Source organism: Oscarella lobularis, chromosome 8, assembly GCF_947507565.1.
Source record: "Oscarella lobularis chromosome 8, ooOscLobu1.1, whole genome shotgun sequence".
In the NCBI taxonomy this organism is placed as follows: Eukaryota; Metazoa; Porifera; class Homoscleromorpha; order Homosclerophorida; family Oscarellidae; genus Oscarella; species Oscarella lobularis.
Genome location: NC_089182.1, coordinates 2,548,718 through 2,565,866, shown reverse-complemented (window position 1 = coordinate 2,565,866; position 17,149 = coordinate 2,548,718). Strand labels below are relative to the sequence as shown.

Below are 17,149 nucleotides of genomic sequence, written 5' to 3'. Positions count from 1 at the left end.
CCCGCGGAGGGTGAGCCCGTTTAACCTCCTGGCTCCGAGCCTTGGACTGTGAAAGTGGCAGCTGGGATGTCAGTCCACTCACAGGTGCAATTCCAAGGGGCGTCACTGTCATTACCCGCCAGTGCCCTGCCTTACACGGGGAGGCGCTCTATAGCCTCTGCAGAGGTATGGCCTATTTATCGCTCTTGGCCACAGAGGGATGGCTGCGTCTGCCTCGTCGGATTGGGGGAACGACTACACGACAAAACAATTGACGTGGGGAAATCAATGGAATAATACCTTGAGAGATGTCTACTTCATTCAATGACTGAAACGAGCAGCCCATTTGCCTTAGGCAGCCTCGGGCAAGTGGCTTTGGAGAGAGCAAAGACCCTGTCACAAAAACAGCGGCCCGGAATCAACTTCTTGCCTCAGGAAAGCAAAGGCTTCCTCCAACACCATGCGACATTCTCCTCCGGTTGTTTTAGAGCGCCTGCTTGATAAATGAACTTCGAGGAAACAGCGATCGCCAAAGGGGGTCCCACCTTCGAATAACATCGCGATTTTAGGTCGCACGTGAGCCGTACGCGTTAGATTTACCCCTGGAGAACGGAATGCGGTCACTGCTTTCGGTTCGGAGACGAGATCTCGATGAGACGAATTCGTTCTTCGCTGACTTGGGGTTCTTTTCGTCGAGCAGACATTGTAAGGAGATCTAGACGACTGGAGAATTTCGCACGGTGTTTGACGAAGCCTCCACTCCCAAGGAAAGAGCGAAATCGAGTCAGTTCATTCAATTGTCAGGAGAACACAGTGCGCAGGCGTATTTACACTGGCCCGTATAAATCAATACAATTTTTAATTTTTAAAATAGTTTACTAATCATTGTCCTACTTTCATCTCCAGTCATATGTTCTGACGCCAGTATGGCATTGACAGCAAGTATGGTATTGCTTACAGAGCGGCTCCGAATCCAGACACGTCCATTTAGGCCAACAGCAATTTCATATGAAATGCGTTCACCGAGGTGTTTTAGTACAGGACAGTCACCCACGAGAAGCCTAAATATGCACAATTACCAATAAATGGATTTGTATAAACGCGTGCTTACTTTCTGCACAAGCCAAGGGAACACTTCCACATGAAGCTGTCGTCATTGGATAGAGTTCCCATTAGTTGTGCCTTCCCGCCATCTCCCATGCAGACGAGCTCCGGTTCCATGTCCTTGTGTGCTACAGATATTCGACTGTAGACGATATCACCTATCTGAACACAGACAGATCTCAGACAAGATGAAAACTATCTATAATTTTTAATTACCGTAGTTTCACAAATTTTCGTTCTACATTAATTTTCGTACAGCCTACTGTGTACAAAAATAAGACGTGCAAATATTTATCAAGATTTAATGATGCCTTATGTTATGTATTGCCTTAATTTCGTACAAAAAGCGGTGCACAAAAATAAAGCCGTACAGTACTTAATCTTATAAAACGAAATATTTCAACGACGAAATATTTCTATTTCAACGACAAAATATTTGTGAAACTACAGTAATTAATTAATTAAAACTATCGTGCTTACGTTGACGTTTGGGCGATTTCGTTTCGTTGCTCCCTCGAAGGCGAGGTACGAGAGCGTCGCCGGCTGGCTCGAACCGATGTCGACTCGAAAGTTGTCGCCGTGTTTCGCCGTCACAATTCCGATCACGTGCTCGCCGCACACTGGAACGTACTGTGCAAAAAAGACGGCTGAAACGCAATGCAGACCTTGATGAGTGTACGCACCCTTCTCTGATTACTGTCTATCCAGTAGATAGACGGTTTTCTGAAACGTAGTTTGCCTGCTTTCACGGCTACGACGCTGTTCTGTTCCATGCGCAGGCCAGGACCCAGCTTTAGAGCCGAATCAGGCTCTACGTTGCCTAAAACGTCACCGGGCAAGACGACGCGGTCTAAAAGGGCAGTGTTCATCTGATTTCGACCGAGACCGAGTCCACAATAACGCACGCGACCAGTTCAGCAGAAAAATATAAAATGAACAATATTTAATTTATCATAACCTGTGAAGAATCAGTTCCGTTGTGCAAGTTAATGAGCACCGGTTGGGTAGAAAACGTATAGTCTTAGCTACTTCCACTCTGCTGTGTATTTACCTATAAAGCACCACAAATAAATAAATGATTTTCTTGACATTTTTTTTTGCCTCTCTTACCCGACTTAAAGCTCTTCTTGAGAAGACTGAGTCGATATCCAGAACCAATGAGCTGAGCACTTATTCCCGACAGCGTCGTCTCTTCGCACAAAAACAAAGCAGCAACGGGCGACGGCTGACCTGGACCAGAACCTAAAGTAAACTGCCCCCGAAGAGAGCCAGAGCCTACAGATAGAAAAATTATTCCATAAAAATAGGCGCTTGCCAATAAAACGGCACCGTTCAGCTCGGGAAATTTCCAAACGACTCTCTGTTGATCTGCGACCCTATATAGAGAAGAAACGTCACAATTGTCGTCATCTTCTCTGTCAAAAGAAATCGTGTCTTACCAAGTCGCATTCGGCTTCGTTTCCATCTTCTGCACGCCGCCCGACACTGGAGCAATGATCTGAACGTTCGTCAACGGCTTCGATCCCGGTATGGCGTGCGCGTTGCACGCATAATCGACGGTCAGCGTGCTCTGCGTCGGTTCGCAAACCCACTTTCCGACGAACGTAAAAGGCAGCGACGAACCGTCGGCAACTCGAACCTGAGGGAGTGAAAATAAAACGCCACACAGAGAGGAAACTAAACTAAACGCCTTGCCTGGTATTTTAGTATGTCTACGTTGTGATAAGACGATGACGGAGACTGGTCGACGAGCTTTTTCAGAAAAGCGGCCAGTGGAGTCATGAAGAATTTGAGTTGGATCGTATTTCCGTCGTTGGACGTTCTGAGAAATTAGACAGCGTCGCGCAACCCGCATCAGACGCGCAAAAACTCACATTTCGAGGATGTGTTTGTTCGGTAGGACCTGATCCAATTTGGATGCGTCGGAAATTTTCAGGGTGAGAGGTGGCAACGACGACGACTGACTCAGCATCTGCTGAACAACTGCCGTCGGAAATGAAACCATTACGTCGCCAGCCACTTTTATCAAACAACTACAAGCAAAATCGAGTTATAAATGTTTCTGATTAGTACAATTCGTTTACTTTCGAGGATTCGGATCTTTGAACATGGCATTGACTTGTTCGCTAAACGCCATGGCAATGGGATGCGACGGTCCTCCTCCTCCTGCTGAAGCGGGACTATTGATTGGAGATGGGAGCGTGATCGTTGGTTGCAGTAATTTCTGTTTAAGCGGCATGGGCGGAACGTTGCCGCCGGACGGCGACGCAGTGGGCGTACTCGACGCCGCTGGGCTGGCCGTTCGCACAGACGCTCGGCTTCCGGGCGGAGGAGCGAGCAGGCCGCCGCCAGAAAGAGATGGCGACGACGACGCCGTCGCTACAAAAAAAACACGCGCATGATAAAATGCTGTATGATTAGTTTCTCTATACTTACGTGCTAGGCCTTGAGATGCCCTGGCTTGGCTTTCGCTCAGAGCCCGGGGAAGTCTGCTGCTGTCCATTTCATCGATGCCCATGTCCATAAGAGAGCTATGAGATCCGCTTCTGCCAGAAAAAATCTCTGCACATGACTATAAATCATATAGGATCACTTTATAGTACCTATTGATTTTAGATTCACTGTCGTTCAGTGCTAAATATACGCAACAGAGGTAACTGCATGAATGATCTTTATCAGGTTGAACTTACGGACAAGAACCGCTCCGGGCTAAAATACTTTTTTCACAAAAAAATAGATGCTAACGTTGTGATCTACGCGTACCTTTGCAAGCTTGATTTCTGCGCCTCCGGACTTGTTGAGCTCACTCGAAGAGACGGGCTTGATTCGAAGAGTCTTTATCTTCATGCTCGACTCTGCGGTGGGGGACGCATTCAAAACATATAAGGACGCATTTACTATATCAATAAACAGACCGTCTTCGCTTTCCGACGAGAAGTCAGAACCTTCGCGCTGTTCACCATCTCCTATGCGACGTACGTCAACAAGTCAAGAATACATAAATAAAGGAAAGGCAGATTCGTTTCTCTTTCTCTGAAAAGATATCTGCATCAGGGGGTCGAATGCTATATCCTTCTTCATCTACTGGACCAACAGGCTATAAAAAACACTATATATATATGCCCTTCTTTATTGATTGTGAAAGCCAAGACGTACGACGCCCGGTTGAGGTGACCTGCAATAGGTATCACGTTCGAGTAACAGACTGGTAATAGTATTATGTATTACATTGCTCCTTCGGCATCCTTCTGCTTTCTCTTCTTCTTCCAGTGAATTCCAATGCTCTTTGACTTTTTTATATCTGCCAGATAGACGAGTTAGGGAATGGGTATATGCAAGGCCACAAAAACGCACTGGAGCTGCTTGAAGACGAGCGAGGAAGCTCCCTGGATGACGTATCAGCTGCCAAACTCGGCGACAAGGTGACGTCCTTCATCTTAGGAAGGGGCGTCGAAGAAATGGGGTTAACCTCAAATTTAGCCCGAGCTGAAATATATAGATGCATGTCTATAAGTATTGATACTTTCTTCAACACTTACCTGGTCTTTCTTTACCCGTCTTTTTTGTTCGAATGAAATCGGCCAACAGTTTTGATACCGTCTGTTCGAGCGTCTGTATTCTGACAATTTTTACCGCCTGAAAAATCAATATCAGTAAAGGCAAGGCAATATCATTTTTCCCCCCGGGTTCTTACGTCCTGTATTTCCTTGTCTTTCTCCTCTTCCAAATCAAGATACTTGCTCACAAACAGATGCATTTTCTGTAGATGATGATCTTCCAGATCCTGCAGTCGTTCGCAGGCAATAATCATTTTCGTTTCAAAATCCTTGCAAGCCGACTCCTGCCTCATGACCATCGTCTTGTAGTCGACCTCTAAGAGAAAAATAAAAAGAAATGGATTCAAAATCGTTGATTTGACACTTGCCAGCCGCATTAACATTCGCATCGACTTTCTTCATTCTCGCTTCCAGCTAAAAATCGCAGATGTTTTTTTTTAATAGGACGAGAGACGAAGAAAAACCTTTTCTATTTCCTTGGCTTTGTGACCTTCCTTCTGCGCTTTCACAAACGTTTCTCTCGCTTCCTCCAGCTCGTGGCAAGAAGTCAAGTACGACTTCCGGCTCTACGAGAAAAATTACAGATAGAGAGAAGCCTTCTCTTAGAAGAAGAATATCTATTCATCTATGCCTAAACAAAGCACAATCAAACAACCTTTGCGACGGCTCCCTGCGACGTTTCCAACGCTTGAAGCGCTTCTAACGTCGGATTCAGCTCCTCTTTCATCTAAAAAAACGGCGCGATATTCGATTTTTCTCTCATCGCCCTTCGCGCGAACCAGTTTATGCCGATCCTTCTGCGTCGCGCTGTATTTCTCGACTTCCTTCGCCAATTCGGCGAACTGGTGGCCCAATTTCGCGTGAACGGTGCCGAGACGCTCCTTCGACGATCGCATCACCGTCCAAAGAGGCGAAAACGTCCTTAGAGAAAGAGGATTGAGAAAAAGGTGTCACGCCCCCTCGCCTCGTACCCGGTACTCGGAGCGCCGACGCCGCCGAATTTGCTCTGCTTGTTTAGCGACTTTGCGTACGACTCTTCGAGCGTCGCCCTGTCGTGCAATTGATCGCGAGATTTCGACCGGCGTGACGCGCGGATTGCGTCGTTGTCTTGCCTTTCGCGTAGGAATTCGATAAAGTCTTTCGCTGCGTTGTGACCGTGCTTCATGTTGTGGTACAGAACGTCGAAGCCTTGATTTTTCTCGCCCTGCGCGTGTGCACGGATACGGAAAAGGATCGCGAGACGCAAACGTGCGTCGGGTGCTGTTCTACCCAAAAATCGTTGTTGAACGTTACGGTGTCCATCGTTTCGTCGCTACAGTACTCTTCCTCAGAGTCTACGAACACGCCTCTTCGAATAGCTCGGTTGATATAAAACGTTTATGTTACGTCATACACACTATTTTTCCAGAGCCTTGTATTTTTCTATAGATTTTTACCTGCCGCGTTCTACAGTGTACTGATACAGTATTCAGGTGTCACTGCGGACTGCTGGTACTCGTAGCCTCTTAGGTGGGGAATAAGAGCTTTCAAGTTCAAGGATTCGAGCTCTTTAGCTAACGTTGCTCTTGAGTCCTCGCTACTGCTTTGATTTCTTTTCCACTTCGACAAAGCTTGAACTGCCCTTTCTTTCACTGTGTCATTCTCATATTCCGTATTTTGTACGTCTACCTCACTCACTCCTAAACGGCGAGCAAGTGATTTCCATTGGTCACCCACCAACTCTGCTGCAATGTAATCTAGTTCGCCATCAGTGAGTGGAGGAGGAAGGTCACGGCGAGGATGACAACTTTTAGATTTTTCACAGCACGGTTTATACAAAATCCAAGCGCACTTTTGGTGCTCACCGTCGCGCGCAAGATCGTGGCAATTTTGACCCTTCCTATCAGTCTCGCTCGGATCGCAGCTTCCGGTTTCGAGGAAAAAACGAACGACGTCCTCGTGACCATTCATAGAAGCCAAGTGAATGGGACGACGCCCATCGTAATCGGGACAAAGCAGCTCGTCGCGATAGTCGTCCAACGAAAACAGATACTCCGCCGTTTTCAAGTGACCCTTGCGAGCCGTCTCGTGCATGATCGTGTGACCGCGCGCGTTTCGTCCTCGTGCCAGCGTGGGGTCCTTACACAGAAGCCTTTTGATGCACTCCGCGTGTCCACTGTGCGCAGCCGCGTGTGCGGGAGAATCGGCGTGACCGCTTGTGTGTGATAGGTCTGCGTCGGCTTCGAGCAAAGCGACTACGACGCGCAATGAGTTGTAGTGACACGCCTCGTGCAACGGCGTCCATCCGCGCGAATTTAGCGCGTTTTTGTTCGCTCCTTTGGCGAGGAGAATATTCACCGCCTCGACTTCATCGCTAGCGGCCGCATAGTGAAGCGGCGTGCGTTCTTTTTCGTCGCGCAGGTCTGGGGAGACGCCCCTTCGGAGAGCGTCGACGACTAAATCTATTCGTCCTTGACGGCAGGCGAAATGTAATTCCTGAATTCCGTCGTTGTGGGCCCTGGCGTCAAATGTCATCTACTACTGAACAGCCAGAAAACAACTGAATGTGGCGCAGTAGGCGTATTTACGAGGACGTACACTGATGCGTCAGTGACGTACAGTACGTCAGTACGTCACAGAGTACGTCACTGATGCGTCAATGAGGTTTTCATCACGTGCGCTATCGCACATAAAGAATTGATAAACATACATAGTAACTTACGTCATTTTTCGTTTCCTCGCAACACGTGATTAGCAAGGCGCGCTAAAATTTAGCTATTAAATTTTCGCTTTATGTAATAAAAATGCCACGTAAGCGAATCTACAGTACGTACTTCTGCAGCGCTCTCTACACGAAGGTCTGGTACGTCTGCTTGCGTTCTTTCTTTTCCTCTTCTTCGTCCCAATCAATAGCTTTGTATCCTTTCGTCGGGTGCCTATAGAGGCAGTAGTGCTGCGTAATAAATAGGCAATCAAAAGCAATTGAAAAAACTCCAAGCCCAAATTTAGTCAGATCGCCAAAAAGTGACTTCCAATCATCTTCATAAAAATCGATAAAAACAGAATCATTTAAAACTGCTTGTCTTACCGTGATTATATGAGAGGACAAACATTTGGCCGATACTAAACATTCCTCCACTGAAATCGAGAAGCACATTTCCAATGGACCAGCCACTTGTGCTCTTTCGTGCAAAATTATAATAGGCTTGAGGTATGTACTTGATAAGCGTTGATCCCAGTTTGATGTAGGAAAAGTAGTAGAGATAATCAAGCCACGTAATCTTGTCAACTCCAGCCGGAATCAAAGTGACGGTGGAAAAGAGAATGGCCAAGCCGACAATCACTTTAGCCACCCACGACACCTTCTGCTTGCCTCTCTGAAAGAACGATATAAAGACGAAAGAGAGAAAAACGTCTTGAGAATTCGTACCTCGTATATCAAACATTGAAATATTGTAAATGTGATGATGAAAATAGCGTGAAGTGTAAAAACGACGTCGTTTAGTTGAACTGGATTGACACCAGCAGGATGACGCTCCTTGTACTCATGCTATAGAGGCGCGACTTCTAAATACAAAGTCAACTACAGTGTAAGGAAGTACCTTTACAACTGGAATCCAAAACATGCCAATATTGAAAAGACCATAGGACAAGAAGCCGGTTATATTATAGGCGAGATAATCAAAATTCAACCCAACAACGCTATCAGAAATAAAAACAGACACTAGATGAACACAGATAGCGCCTCACCTCTTTCGCCTAAAATTCAAAATAACCTAAAGAGAAACACATGATTTAGTCGTCCCAACAGTTGTGCCTTAAAAATTTTACCTGAGGATAAAAAGAGATAGACCAACAGGCAAAATATATCCATCCCAATACAACACCGAACACATCCAAAGCCTTGTAGCGACTCACTACGACTTCAACTTGTTTATCTCTGAAAGACAATGCTACTATTACGACTAAATTTACCACATCCGTTCAAGTCACCTGACGATGTTTTCAATGTCGTCGTTGGTGGAATTGAATAGAATGTAAGCAGTGCCCGCTCGATATGCCCGAACAGTTATTTCGTAGGATACACGGTCGACAGAAGCGTTTAGCCATACCTTATCAAAGGCGTTACAATGACAACTCGATACTGGTGGACTCACCGCTGATGGGACGTCGATTCGTCCCGTTTCTTTCGTTCTTAGCATAAGATTTGCCGTATTCTGTAGATTTCTAACAAAAACAATCGAGCATGAAGATGCTGCTTATGCTGTTTCTTACGTAACGTGGATGGTAAACGTCGTATTTTCACCAACCACCACACTTCCAACTCTCTCGAACTCGATGTCAACCAAAGCGACGCTTCCGCCTAGTCTGAGAATTATAAGAGTTTTATTTCAGCTCTTTTTTTACCGAGAACCAGCAGCAACAGGGCAACGCTTTTCATCACCACCGTCATTCCGCGTGACTGTCACGACGTGACACACCCACAGAGTCTACGCCCAAGCAAACTTTAGCGTGCTTTGTTGAACAAGATGTTTGCGTTCGTTTCCCTTTGGCGGCGTCCTGCGACCTTACGACCGTTCCTGTATAGCAGAGCCAGGTCAGAACGCATTTTAACGTGCAGCTGACCTCGTTCTAATGGGGTTTGCAGTACGAAACCGAAAGGTAAAGTGGAAGCGCTAAAGATGCCGCCAAAAAACGAAAAGAAACTAATTCCTCTTCCGCGACACAAGCGCGTCTTACCCAAAATGTACAAGGTGAGGATTAGAACAACAATTCGGCAGAAAATTCGATCGTCGTGTGTAGGTAATGATTGTCAATCCCGATGGCTCGACTTACCACATCAGACACGAGAAACCTCTGAACTTCATTCGTCTTCCGATCGATCCGAGCACGCTGACGGCCGACGAACGAGCCGAACGACTGAAACGACGACAGAAACCGAAAAAAGTCGAAGAGGAAGATTTCGAAGACGATTTCGACCAAAAAGCATACGCCGACCTTTTCAGAACAAACAAGAATTAGTTGCTAGCATAAAGGAAAAATTGCAGAATAAAAATATAGTATTTTAATAATTATGAATCCTATTTATTGGCGGCACGTGACAGCGAGCATAATTAACAATTAGAATCTCTTGCGTTCTACAGTAGCTACGGAAAAATGATAATATGATCATGCAACAGAAAAAAAACAGCAACTGGCATACCCAACAGATGTCCCACTTTCAAAACAATTGCAGAAACACGCGTCCTCCTACCTTATTTCTTAGATCCGAGTTCAGGAAAATCATCCTTGCTTCCAAAATCCGGCGTAGAGGAAGACGAAGCCCTTGCCTGGCCACCGCCACCGCCACCGCCACCACGCGGAACGCGTTGCTCTCTCCCACCGGATCCTCTTCTGCCAGCGCCGCGTCCACCGCTCCCGCCGCCGCCGCCGCCGCCGCCGCCGCCACGTCCACTGCTTCCGCCACCACGTCCACTGCTTCCGCCACCACGTCCACTGCTTCCGCTCCCGGGGCCTCCGGCTCCGCGGCCGCGGCCACCTCGACGCGCCGGCTCGTAAAATCGAACGGAGATGTCGTTCACGGATTCCTTGATGCGGCCTGACTTGTGACTGCGATCAGAGTCGCTCAACTAAAGAAGAACTAATAATAAAATAATCTTTTTAATTCTATTCTATCTCACATGACGCGAGTGGGCGTCAGCGTCTTCTTTTGTCAATGGGATTTTCGCCCAGTCACCGGCATCTGAATTGGCCACTTTTCGCGTAGTAAAATCGGGTACCAATCGGAATTTCTTCTGCGCAGCTTTGTACTCGTCTAACGTCATCGTCTTGGCTTCTTCCTCTTGTGTAGTCTCGCCACTTCAAAAGACAAGTAAATAAGTAGACATGAATGTTTGCATTCTTTACTTCTCCTCTGCCGGAACTTCGCCGGCACCGGATGTGTCCTTCGGTTCCGAAGACTCAACGGGGTCTTGATCGTTCTCAATCGCTTCCAATTCGACGTCAGGATTCCTTCAAACAACAAAAATTAATAGTTTTAATTCCCCCCCGCGCGGAACAGCCCCTCACTTCACTTCATCGCGAACGCTTCCCCAATTGTGAGCGCCCCCTCCGTCCTTCTTATTATTCGGCCCCCTGTAGCTACTAAACCCCGCGAAGAAACAAAATAGAAACGACAACATCCGCTCCACTAGAATTTTCCACTCGCCTTCGGTCACTTCCGCTTCGCCGATCAAACTCCCTTTTTCCACCGCCGCCGCCACTTCCGTAGCCTTCACGGCCGCCTTCACGGCCGCCTTCACGACCGCCTTCACGGCCGCCTTCACGGCGATTTCTCAACGGAGCGCCGCCACCGTCTCGTCGACCTCGACCCCGACGCCCAGTGCCGCGACGAATCGACGATTCGCCGCCGCTTTCGTCGAAGGTGACGCGCTGCTGGCGTCGCGGTTCCTTGTTGTTCTGATTCTCGTCGTTTTCTCGAGGCCTGCGATCGGGAGCGTCGCGTCTTGGACGGCCTCCACCCGACCGATTATCGCCGCCTGCTTGAGATCGATCTTTTTTTGGAGCGCGTGGCATTTCGCGGATTTACCGTCGCGTTTTTGCTGCGACGAAGGCTTTTCTTCCTTCGGCTGCGGCTTAGGTTTCGCGTCCTTTTTCGCTGGCGCGACGGCGTCCTTTTTCACCGGCGCGACGGCGTTCTTTTTCGCGACGTCGTCGTGAATCCTGCGCTTCTCGGCTTCGAGAAGAATGTCGAGCGGATCGTCGTCGTCGTCGACCAGCAGGTCGTAGCGGTTCCGAACTCCAACGCCGTACGACGTATCCATCGTTTATCTCCTCTCCGGGGAGGATTAGAAAAGATTCACTTCGGCAAATGAATCACCGCAGCGCGATCATGAAGACAATGCGCATGCCGAGTGCCAAACCACCCGGATAAGTACGCAAGAAACTAAATTTTATTCGATGAGTATCAGCAAGGTAAAACCTGCCTTGATACCAAACTGAAGTAGCAAAAGTATTTTTCAAGTAAATAAAGTAACTAAACCCCAAAATAATATAGTTTTGCGTCACAGGTCTAGTCTTTTTTTAGAGCTTGGATGATGCCATCAATCTTCGTATCCAGCTTCTCGATCTTCGAATCCAGCTTTTCGACCTTCGAATCCAGCTTTTCGATATTCGCATCCTGATCTTTGAACTTGTCGTCCATCTTCTTATCCAGCTTTTCGATCTTCGCATCCTGATCTTTGAACTTGTCGTCCATCTTCTTATCCAGCTTTTCGATCTTCGAATCCAGCTTTTCGATCTTCGAATCCTGATCTTTGAACTTGTCGTCCATCTTCTTATCCAGCTTTTCGATCTTCGCACCCTGATCTTTGAACTTGTCGTCCATCTTCTTATCGAGATTACCGATCCCAGTAAAGACATTTTGCAGCGGACAATGAGCAATGAACAAACGATTGCCCAGCCATTTTTTTTTTGCGAGCGATTTATCGAGAGAAGAGCTTTCGAACATGGATCGAATAGCTTCCGCTGCTTTCTTGTAGTGAAGATGATTCGAACCTAAAATGATTGCAGCCAGAGTATCGTCGAAAGAATCATACGAAAACTCCGGGTGAAAGGAGATCAGGTGATCAACGCATGAGAGAACTTTTTCAATCTGAAAAAGCTTCTGCGGCCAGTTGTCCGGCAGTAAAGACGCTTCCGCGACGAAGTAGCGATGAGGAGGGGTGCAACGGTACGAGCGATCGAAGAACTCGAATTCGGATACCCCGCATTCGACGACAGTCTTCGCTTTAGTGGTGCGAAGAAATACGTCGGGCACGACTGTCCCCTGACCCCACGATGTACGTGGCGTCCACTTCGTGGGAGACTGAATGCCGAGGGCCTGTCGAACAAACTCGATCTGCGATTCCCTGTGATCATGCAGGTCATAGCTCAGGAACGACTCTGTTCCACTTGGGAAATGCGAGTGAACGTAAAGTTCCATCATTTCGGCTGCCCTCGGTACGCCGCGTACGAGCCTCCGAGTCTTCTCCTACAGAAGCAAAAGATCAAGGTTAACCAAGATCAATCTACAGTAGCCGGCGGATAGCAAACTAACCGTACCGAATAAGAGCTCAAGCGACGAATCATCTGGCGAAGAGCCATGAGGAGGCGGAGGACAAGGACACGTGAGACAAGAACACGTGACAGACATGCGCAAAGCGGGAGTACCCAACGCGTTCGCTTGCTCGCTTGCTACGGGTAAACTAATTTTTTTAAATTATTAATTAAGCACGTTTATACTTTATAAAAAAAATAAACTGTGTCCAATCGACTGCGGTAGAAAGTGCAGCAGTTGTTTGACCGACGCGCGTTAGCCAATTCCTGCTTTCTGGTTCTCGTCGTACAGTACAATATATGCAATGGCCTCAGCTCTCACCCTTCGCGTCTCGCTCGAAACCGAGTCTCACATTCTATCCGCGAACGAAGAGACTGTGACGACGACGCCGAAAGAAACGCGATCCCAATACATTTGGACGGTCGTCGTTCGCGGATCAAATCGTATTAGCCTGAAAGGCCTCGACGACAACGAATTCGTCGGCGAGACGCCTGACGGCGAGCCTCGAATCATCCCCAACGTCGAATCGGCAATCCTTTTCGAAGTGGACGCGCTAAACGACGGCAGGTGGCTATTTCGCACGTCGCGAGGAAAATTTCTCCGTCGCAACGCGACGACCGGTCACGTCCTCTTCAGCGACACACACGGCGACGACGCGACGGCGTGGACCGTTCATCTCGCCAGCGTTCCCACGGCAAGTGAAAGTGGTCCCACCGGACGCTTGGGGAACCCTTATTACGCGTTTCTTTCGCGATGTAGATCGACGACAAAGTACGCGCGCATCCACTCCCCCGCAAACGTGTTACGGTCTCTAATCCGATCCCTTCTAGGTTCATCTGCGCAGTTCGGCGACGCGACGCTACGTCGGACTCGACGGCGGCGAATTGCGCGAAACGAAAGACGTCCCGTGGGGCCCCGACGCCGTCGTGACGCTCGAGGAAGCGGAAGGGCAATACGCCCTTCGCGCCCCAAACCACGCCTACCTGGACCAATCCGGAAAACTCGTCGACGATTTATCGGAAACGAGTCTCTACAGTCTGATTCTGCGCGGCAGTCGCGTCGGCTTTCAGGCGCTCAACGGAAGCTATTTGAGCGCCGGCGGACCGACGAACAGCCTCGCAGCTCGAAAAGATAAATTGGGCCGCGACGAGCTTTATTGGCTGGAGCCGAGTCGACCCCAAGTCGCATTGACTAGCGTCGCGAACGAGTGCAACGTTTCCGTGCAGACGGCAACGGGGAACGTTGTCGCCGATTCCGAGACTCGAATATATTTCCAATTGGAAAGTCGTCGTCATGGCGACGGCGACGAGGAAGACGCGGAGACGGTCTGGGTGATGCGTACGAGCGAGAATAAGCTCTGGCGCGTCGTCGAGCGCAGCGGCGCGATCAAGGCGGACGAAACGGAGGCGGAATTGTCGTTGTCGAGCGACGACACGGCGAAGTTGTTTCGGCTGTCCTGGCACGGGGAGAAGGCGCGAATCGCGTCCGTTTTCAACGGGAAATGCGTCGCCGTGGCGGAAAACGGGCACTTGTACGCCGCGGGAGGCGACGACGACAACGACGACGACGAATTTCTCGTTGAGATCGTGAATCGTCCGATCATGGTGCTGCAGAGCTGTCGCGGCTTCGTCGCGCGCGACGACGACGACGACACAAACGATTTGGTCGCCAATAGCGTGACGCCGGAAGCGTTCATCGTCGAAACTCGTCGCGGTAAGTATTCGCTGCAAAGCGACGACGAGAAATATTGGACGCTCGCCGAAGACGACGACAAGGTCGTTGCCGACGGCGACGTTCCCGTCGCCTTTCATTTTCATCTCGTCTCGGATCGTCAGCTTCAGATACGCATGACCGACGATTCGTATGTTTGTTCTGGGGAGAATGGGGGATCGGTGTCCGTTGTCAAGGAGCCGGCGGGGGATGGGAGCGAGATGTGGTGGTTTGCTGGCACGGCGGAAATTGTCTCCGATCGGCCGACGTCGGATCGGTTTTCGCGCTTTTTGCAGAAGGAGATGATGGAGAATTTTCTTGTGGACAAAGCGAAGAAGGGTCAGGTCGTTTCTCCTTTGGCTCAGAGTGAGATTGCTCCAAATCCGCCCCCTCCTGAGGCGACAGTAGACGAAACTCCTCCTGCTCCCGCTCCTGCTCCCGTTCCTGCTCCTGCCGCTGCTTCAGCAGCGCCAAAGTCGCCGGCGGCGGCGCCGCCAGCTCAGAATAAGCCAACTGAAGAGAAGAAAGGATATTGCATTATACTTTGAATGAAATAAAAAGGCCAATGCTTGGCTCTTTAGAAACCGAATCCACATGTGTTTAGCTTCTTTGATAACATATTATTGAGTGCATGATCTCTGATTGTGGACAATCGATTTTATGAGCAAAGCCAGGAATTTCTTACTCGTTTTCTTCCTATAGAGTAGGTCCTGTACTGTAGGGGCGTGTTTCCAAAAAGGGGGGTACACATATACGCATAGTACCTTGCCTTGCAGAGACCTAAGTTCTAGGAGTGTTCCTCGTAAACGCTTCTATTCCTGTCACAGCTCTTCCAAGTATGAGAGCGTGAATGTCGTGCGTTCCTATGCAACGCCACATTGCCATAGATACACGTACCATATACCATGCGTACCTTCATATGTATTGACTGCTTCCAGATTCATTACATGTCTGATGATGTGGTATTCATCACTAACGCCATTACCTTGAAAAGAAACGGCCTTCTTTCCTGTCAATAAAGTTGCGCCGTCAGTCGCTCACCTCCCAACATGTCTCGAGCCATCCGAGCTATCTCCAATGACTTGCCACACGAGTTTCTCTTAACCATAGAAATCATTTCCGGCTCGACTCTAAATGAACGCAATATTTAATTATTTAATTAATTCAAACGCGCTGACCTTTGCTCGTCTCTCAGGCGACCAACTTGCAAGCAGGCTTGTAAGCCAATCGATATCTAAAATCAACGTTCCAAAGAACATTTAATTTATTGTCAAGCATTCACCTCAGTCAACATGTCTGCCATCTTCTTCTGTATCAACTGATAAGAAGCCAAAGGCAATCCAAATTGCTTCCTTCAAAAAAAAGAACACATTTGATTCTAAACAGATGTCTTGTCTATACTGTACCTGTCCAAGACATACTGCCGGGCGGTTTCCAAACAGAATTCTGCGGCGCCAAGTGCACCCCAAGAAATGCCATATCGAGCGCTATTCAAACATCCAAAGGGTCCCTAGAGTAAGATTTTCAAATTTTCCACCCTCCTCTCCGTTTCTCTCATACCTTGAGACCTGTCACGCCGGGAAGAAGATTCTCCTGCGGAATGACGACGTCTTCCATGACAATCTGCCCCGTCACCGACGCCCGCAGCGAAAATTTGCCTTCAATTTTCGGAGTAGACAAGCCTGGCATCCCCTTACAAAAAATCAATAAATAGATCCTCTTTTATGACGTCTCGCTACCGCGGTATACCTTTTCCAAAAGAAAGCCTCGTATTTTGTTATCCCAATCCGACTTTGCCCAAACAACGAAGACATCCGCTATTGGCGAATTCGTTATCCACGACTTGGAGCCATTGAGCGTGTAGGTATTGTCATGGGAATTGTGCCTCGCTCGCGTTTCCATTCCCCCCGGATCACTGCCGTGATTCGGCTCAGTGAGACCAAAGCAGCCAATCAAATCACCACGAGCTAATCCACGAAAGAGAAAATTTATAGATTATTAATTAATTCTGCACCGACATCTCAGACCTAGCTTGGGAAGATATTTCTCCTTCTGCTCTTCGCTTCCGTACTCATTGATCGGATGCATGACCAGAGAGGATTGAACGCTGAAGGCCGAACGATAGCTACTGTCCACTCTGAACATATCAATGCAAAAACTGCTATAGCCTCTCTCATTCCCTTCATTCCCACCGTTCAATTTCTCTCGCTATCAGCCCGTACGCAACCGACGACACGCCAGCGCACCCATAGCCTTTAATTAATTAATTAATTAAATATGAAATTAGAGAAATGCGGTTTCTTTGCACATGGCCTGCTAAACCTTTGATTGTGCAGCCTAGAATGCCAAGCTGTCCCATTTCCGGCATAATTTCCAAGTCGAATCCTAAAAGAATTCGTTTACGGACGTTCGTGATTAGGGACCATGTTCTTACTCTCATTTCTGTTGGCTGTTAGGATTCTGGGAAAGAGCTTCTCGTCGCAATAATGCCGTACTTGATCTCGAACGAGTGTTTCTTCTTCGGTCAGTTTCGAGTCGAGAAGAAGGGCGTCTTTCCAGTCGAACGAGCCTAAGAGACGACTGAGACCGACATAGCAATAAAGCAAGACATATTACTTAAAACAGAACTCGACGAAAATTGCCGCGAAAGCAGCGAGAAAACGCGTCTAGTGAGAAGCGACATAGAGCATCCGGGTTTTGGTGCACCACGCCTATGTTTGCA

At 48.2% G+C, this 17,149-nt stretch overlaps 8 protein-coding genes across 11 annotated transcripts; 1 reads left to right on the top strand and 7 right to left on the bottom strand.

Annotated features, from left to right (window-relative positions):
• Positions 1-819: 819 nt before the first annotated feature.
• On the bottom strand, positions 820-1,969 carry LOC136190324 (exosome complex component RRP40-like). Its single transcript, XM_065978455.1, has 4 exons — positions 1,767-1,969; positions 1,564-1,713; positions 1,091-1,245; positions 820-1,040 (listed from the first exon to the last, which is right to left on the bottom strand). The coding sequence occupies exons 1-4, from the start codon at positions 1,950-1,952 to the stop codon at positions 845-847; spliced, it is 687 nt and encodes a 228-aa protein (XP_065834527.1). The 5' UTR covers positions 1,953-1,969; the 3' UTR covers positions 820-844.
• Positions 1,970-2,011: 42 nt separating this feature from the next.
• Positions 2,012-6,021, bottom strand: LOC136190292 (F-BAR domain only protein 2-like). 3 transcript variants are annotated; one of them, XM_065978411.1, is made up of 25 exons: positions 5,910-6,021; positions 5,753-5,844; positions 5,612-5,689; positions 5,420-5,561; positions 5,296-5,367; positions 5,105-5,206; positions 5,009-5,054; positions 4,778-4,956; positions 4,623-4,719; positions 4,438-4,569; positions 4,312-4,384; positions 4,240-4,258; positions 4,129-4,180; positions 3,999-4,058; positions 3,847-3,938; positions 3,774-3,792; positions 3,687-3,717; positions 3,520-3,629; positions 3,168-3,462; positions 2,958-3,116; positions 2,779-2,905; positions 2,523-2,722; positions 2,413-2,459; positions 2,194-2,358; positions 2,012-2,134 (listed from the first exon to the last, which is right to left on the bottom strand). In XM_065978411.1, the coding sequence occupies exons 1-25, from the start codon at positions 5,940-5,942 to the stop codon at positions 2,109-2,111; spliced, it is 2,448 nt and encodes an 815-aa protein (XP_065834483.1). In that variant the 5' UTR covers positions 5,943-6,021; the 3' UTR covers positions 2,012-2,108. The 3 variants fall into 3 exon arrangements, with proteins under 3 accessions (XP_065834483.1, XP_065834481.1, XP_065834482.1); XM_065978409.1 differs by having other exon boundaries at positions 2,194-2,459; XM_065978410.1 differs by having other exon boundaries at positions 2,194-2,459; positions 3,520-3,626.
• Positions 6,022-6,037: 16 nt separating this feature from the next.
• Positions 6,038-7,270, bottom strand: LOC136190314 (ankyrin repeat, PH and SEC7 domain containing protein secG-like). Its single transcript, XM_065978445.1, has one exon. It carries the CDS (start codon positions 7,152-7,154, stop codon positions 6,087-6,089), a length of 1,068 nt encoding a protein of 355 aa, XP_065834517.1. The 5' UTR covers positions 7,155-7,270; the 3' UTR covers positions 6,038-6,086.
• A 114-nt stretch (positions 7,271-7,384) lies between these two features.
• LOC136190309 (cystinosin-like) lies at positions 7,385-9,557 on the bottom strand. The gene is made up of 11 exons (XM_065978437.1): positions 9,360-9,557; positions 9,027-9,295; positions 8,895-8,982; positions 8,777-8,846; positions 8,613-8,731; positions 8,451-8,559; positions 8,370-8,395; positions 8,222-8,321; positions 8,050-8,169; positions 7,708-7,996; positions 7,385-7,658 (listed from the first exon to the last, which is right to left on the bottom strand). Exons 2-11 carry the CDS (start codon positions 9,070-9,072, stop codon positions 7,468-7,470), a joined length of 1,158 nt encoding a protein of 385 aa, XP_065834509.1. The 5' UTR covers positions 9,073-9,295; positions 9,360-9,557; the 3' UTR covers positions 7,385-7,467.
• A 173-nt stretch (positions 9,558-9,730) lies between these two features.
• On the bottom strand, positions 9,731-11,522 carry LOC136190303 (uncharacterized). Of its 2 annotated transcripts, none has more exons than XM_065978425.1 (6): positions 11,209-11,522; positions 10,828-11,161; positions 10,689-10,763; positions 10,527-10,631; positions 10,301-10,478; positions 9,731-10,249 (listed from the first exon to the last, which is right to left on the bottom strand). In XM_065978425.1, exons 1-6 carry the CDS (start codon positions 11,441-11,443, stop codon positions 9,875-9,877), a joined length of 1,302 nt encoding a protein of 433 aa, XP_065834497.1. In that variant the 5' UTR covers positions 11,444-11,522; the 3' UTR covers positions 9,731-9,874. The 2 variants fall into 2 exon arrangements, with proteins under 2 accessions (XP_065834497.1, XP_065834498.1); XM_065978426.1 differs by having other exon boundaries at positions 10,828-11,158.
• Positions 11,523-11,618: 96 nt separating this feature from the next.
• On the bottom strand, positions 11,619-12,782 carry LOC136190317 (uncharacterized). Its single transcript, XM_065978448.1, has 2 exons — positions 12,723-12,782; positions 11,619-12,651 (listed from the first exon to the last, which is right to left on the bottom strand). Exons 1-2 carry the CDS (start codon positions 12,762-12,764, stop codon positions 11,692-11,694), a joined length of 1,002 nt encoding a protein of 333 aa, XP_065834520.1. The 5' UTR covers positions 12,765-12,782; the 3' UTR covers positions 11,619-11,691.
• Positions 12,783-12,855: 73 nt separating this feature from the next.
• Positions 12,856-17,129, bottom strand: LOC136190305 (glutaryl-CoA dehydrogenase, mitochondrial-like). Its single transcript, XM_065978428.1, has 13 exons — positions 17,044-17,129; positions 16,862-16,996; positions 16,750-16,812; positions 16,620-16,680; positions 16,455-16,564; positions 16,177-16,394; positions 15,988-16,119; positions 15,834-15,937; positions 15,710-15,779; positions 15,606-15,661; positions 15,469-15,557; positions 15,341-15,412; positions 12,856-15,290 (listed from the first exon to the last, which is right to left on the bottom strand). Exons 1-13 carry the CDS (start codon positions 17,108-17,110, stop codon positions 15,208-15,210), a joined length of 1,260 nt encoding a protein of 419 aa, XP_065834500.1. The 5' UTR covers positions 17,111-17,129; the 3' UTR covers positions 12,856-15,207.
• Positions 12,980-15,111, top strand: LOC136190298 (fascin-like). Its single transcript, XM_065978417.1, has 2 exons — positions 12,980-13,411; positions 13,548-15,111. Exons 1-2 carry the CDS (start codon positions 13,022-13,024, stop codon positions 14,973-14,975), a joined length of 1,818 nt encoding a protein of 605 aa, XP_065834489.1. The 5' UTR covers positions 12,980-13,021; the 3' UTR covers positions 14,976-15,111.
• Positions 17,130-17,149: the final 20 nt, after the last annotated feature.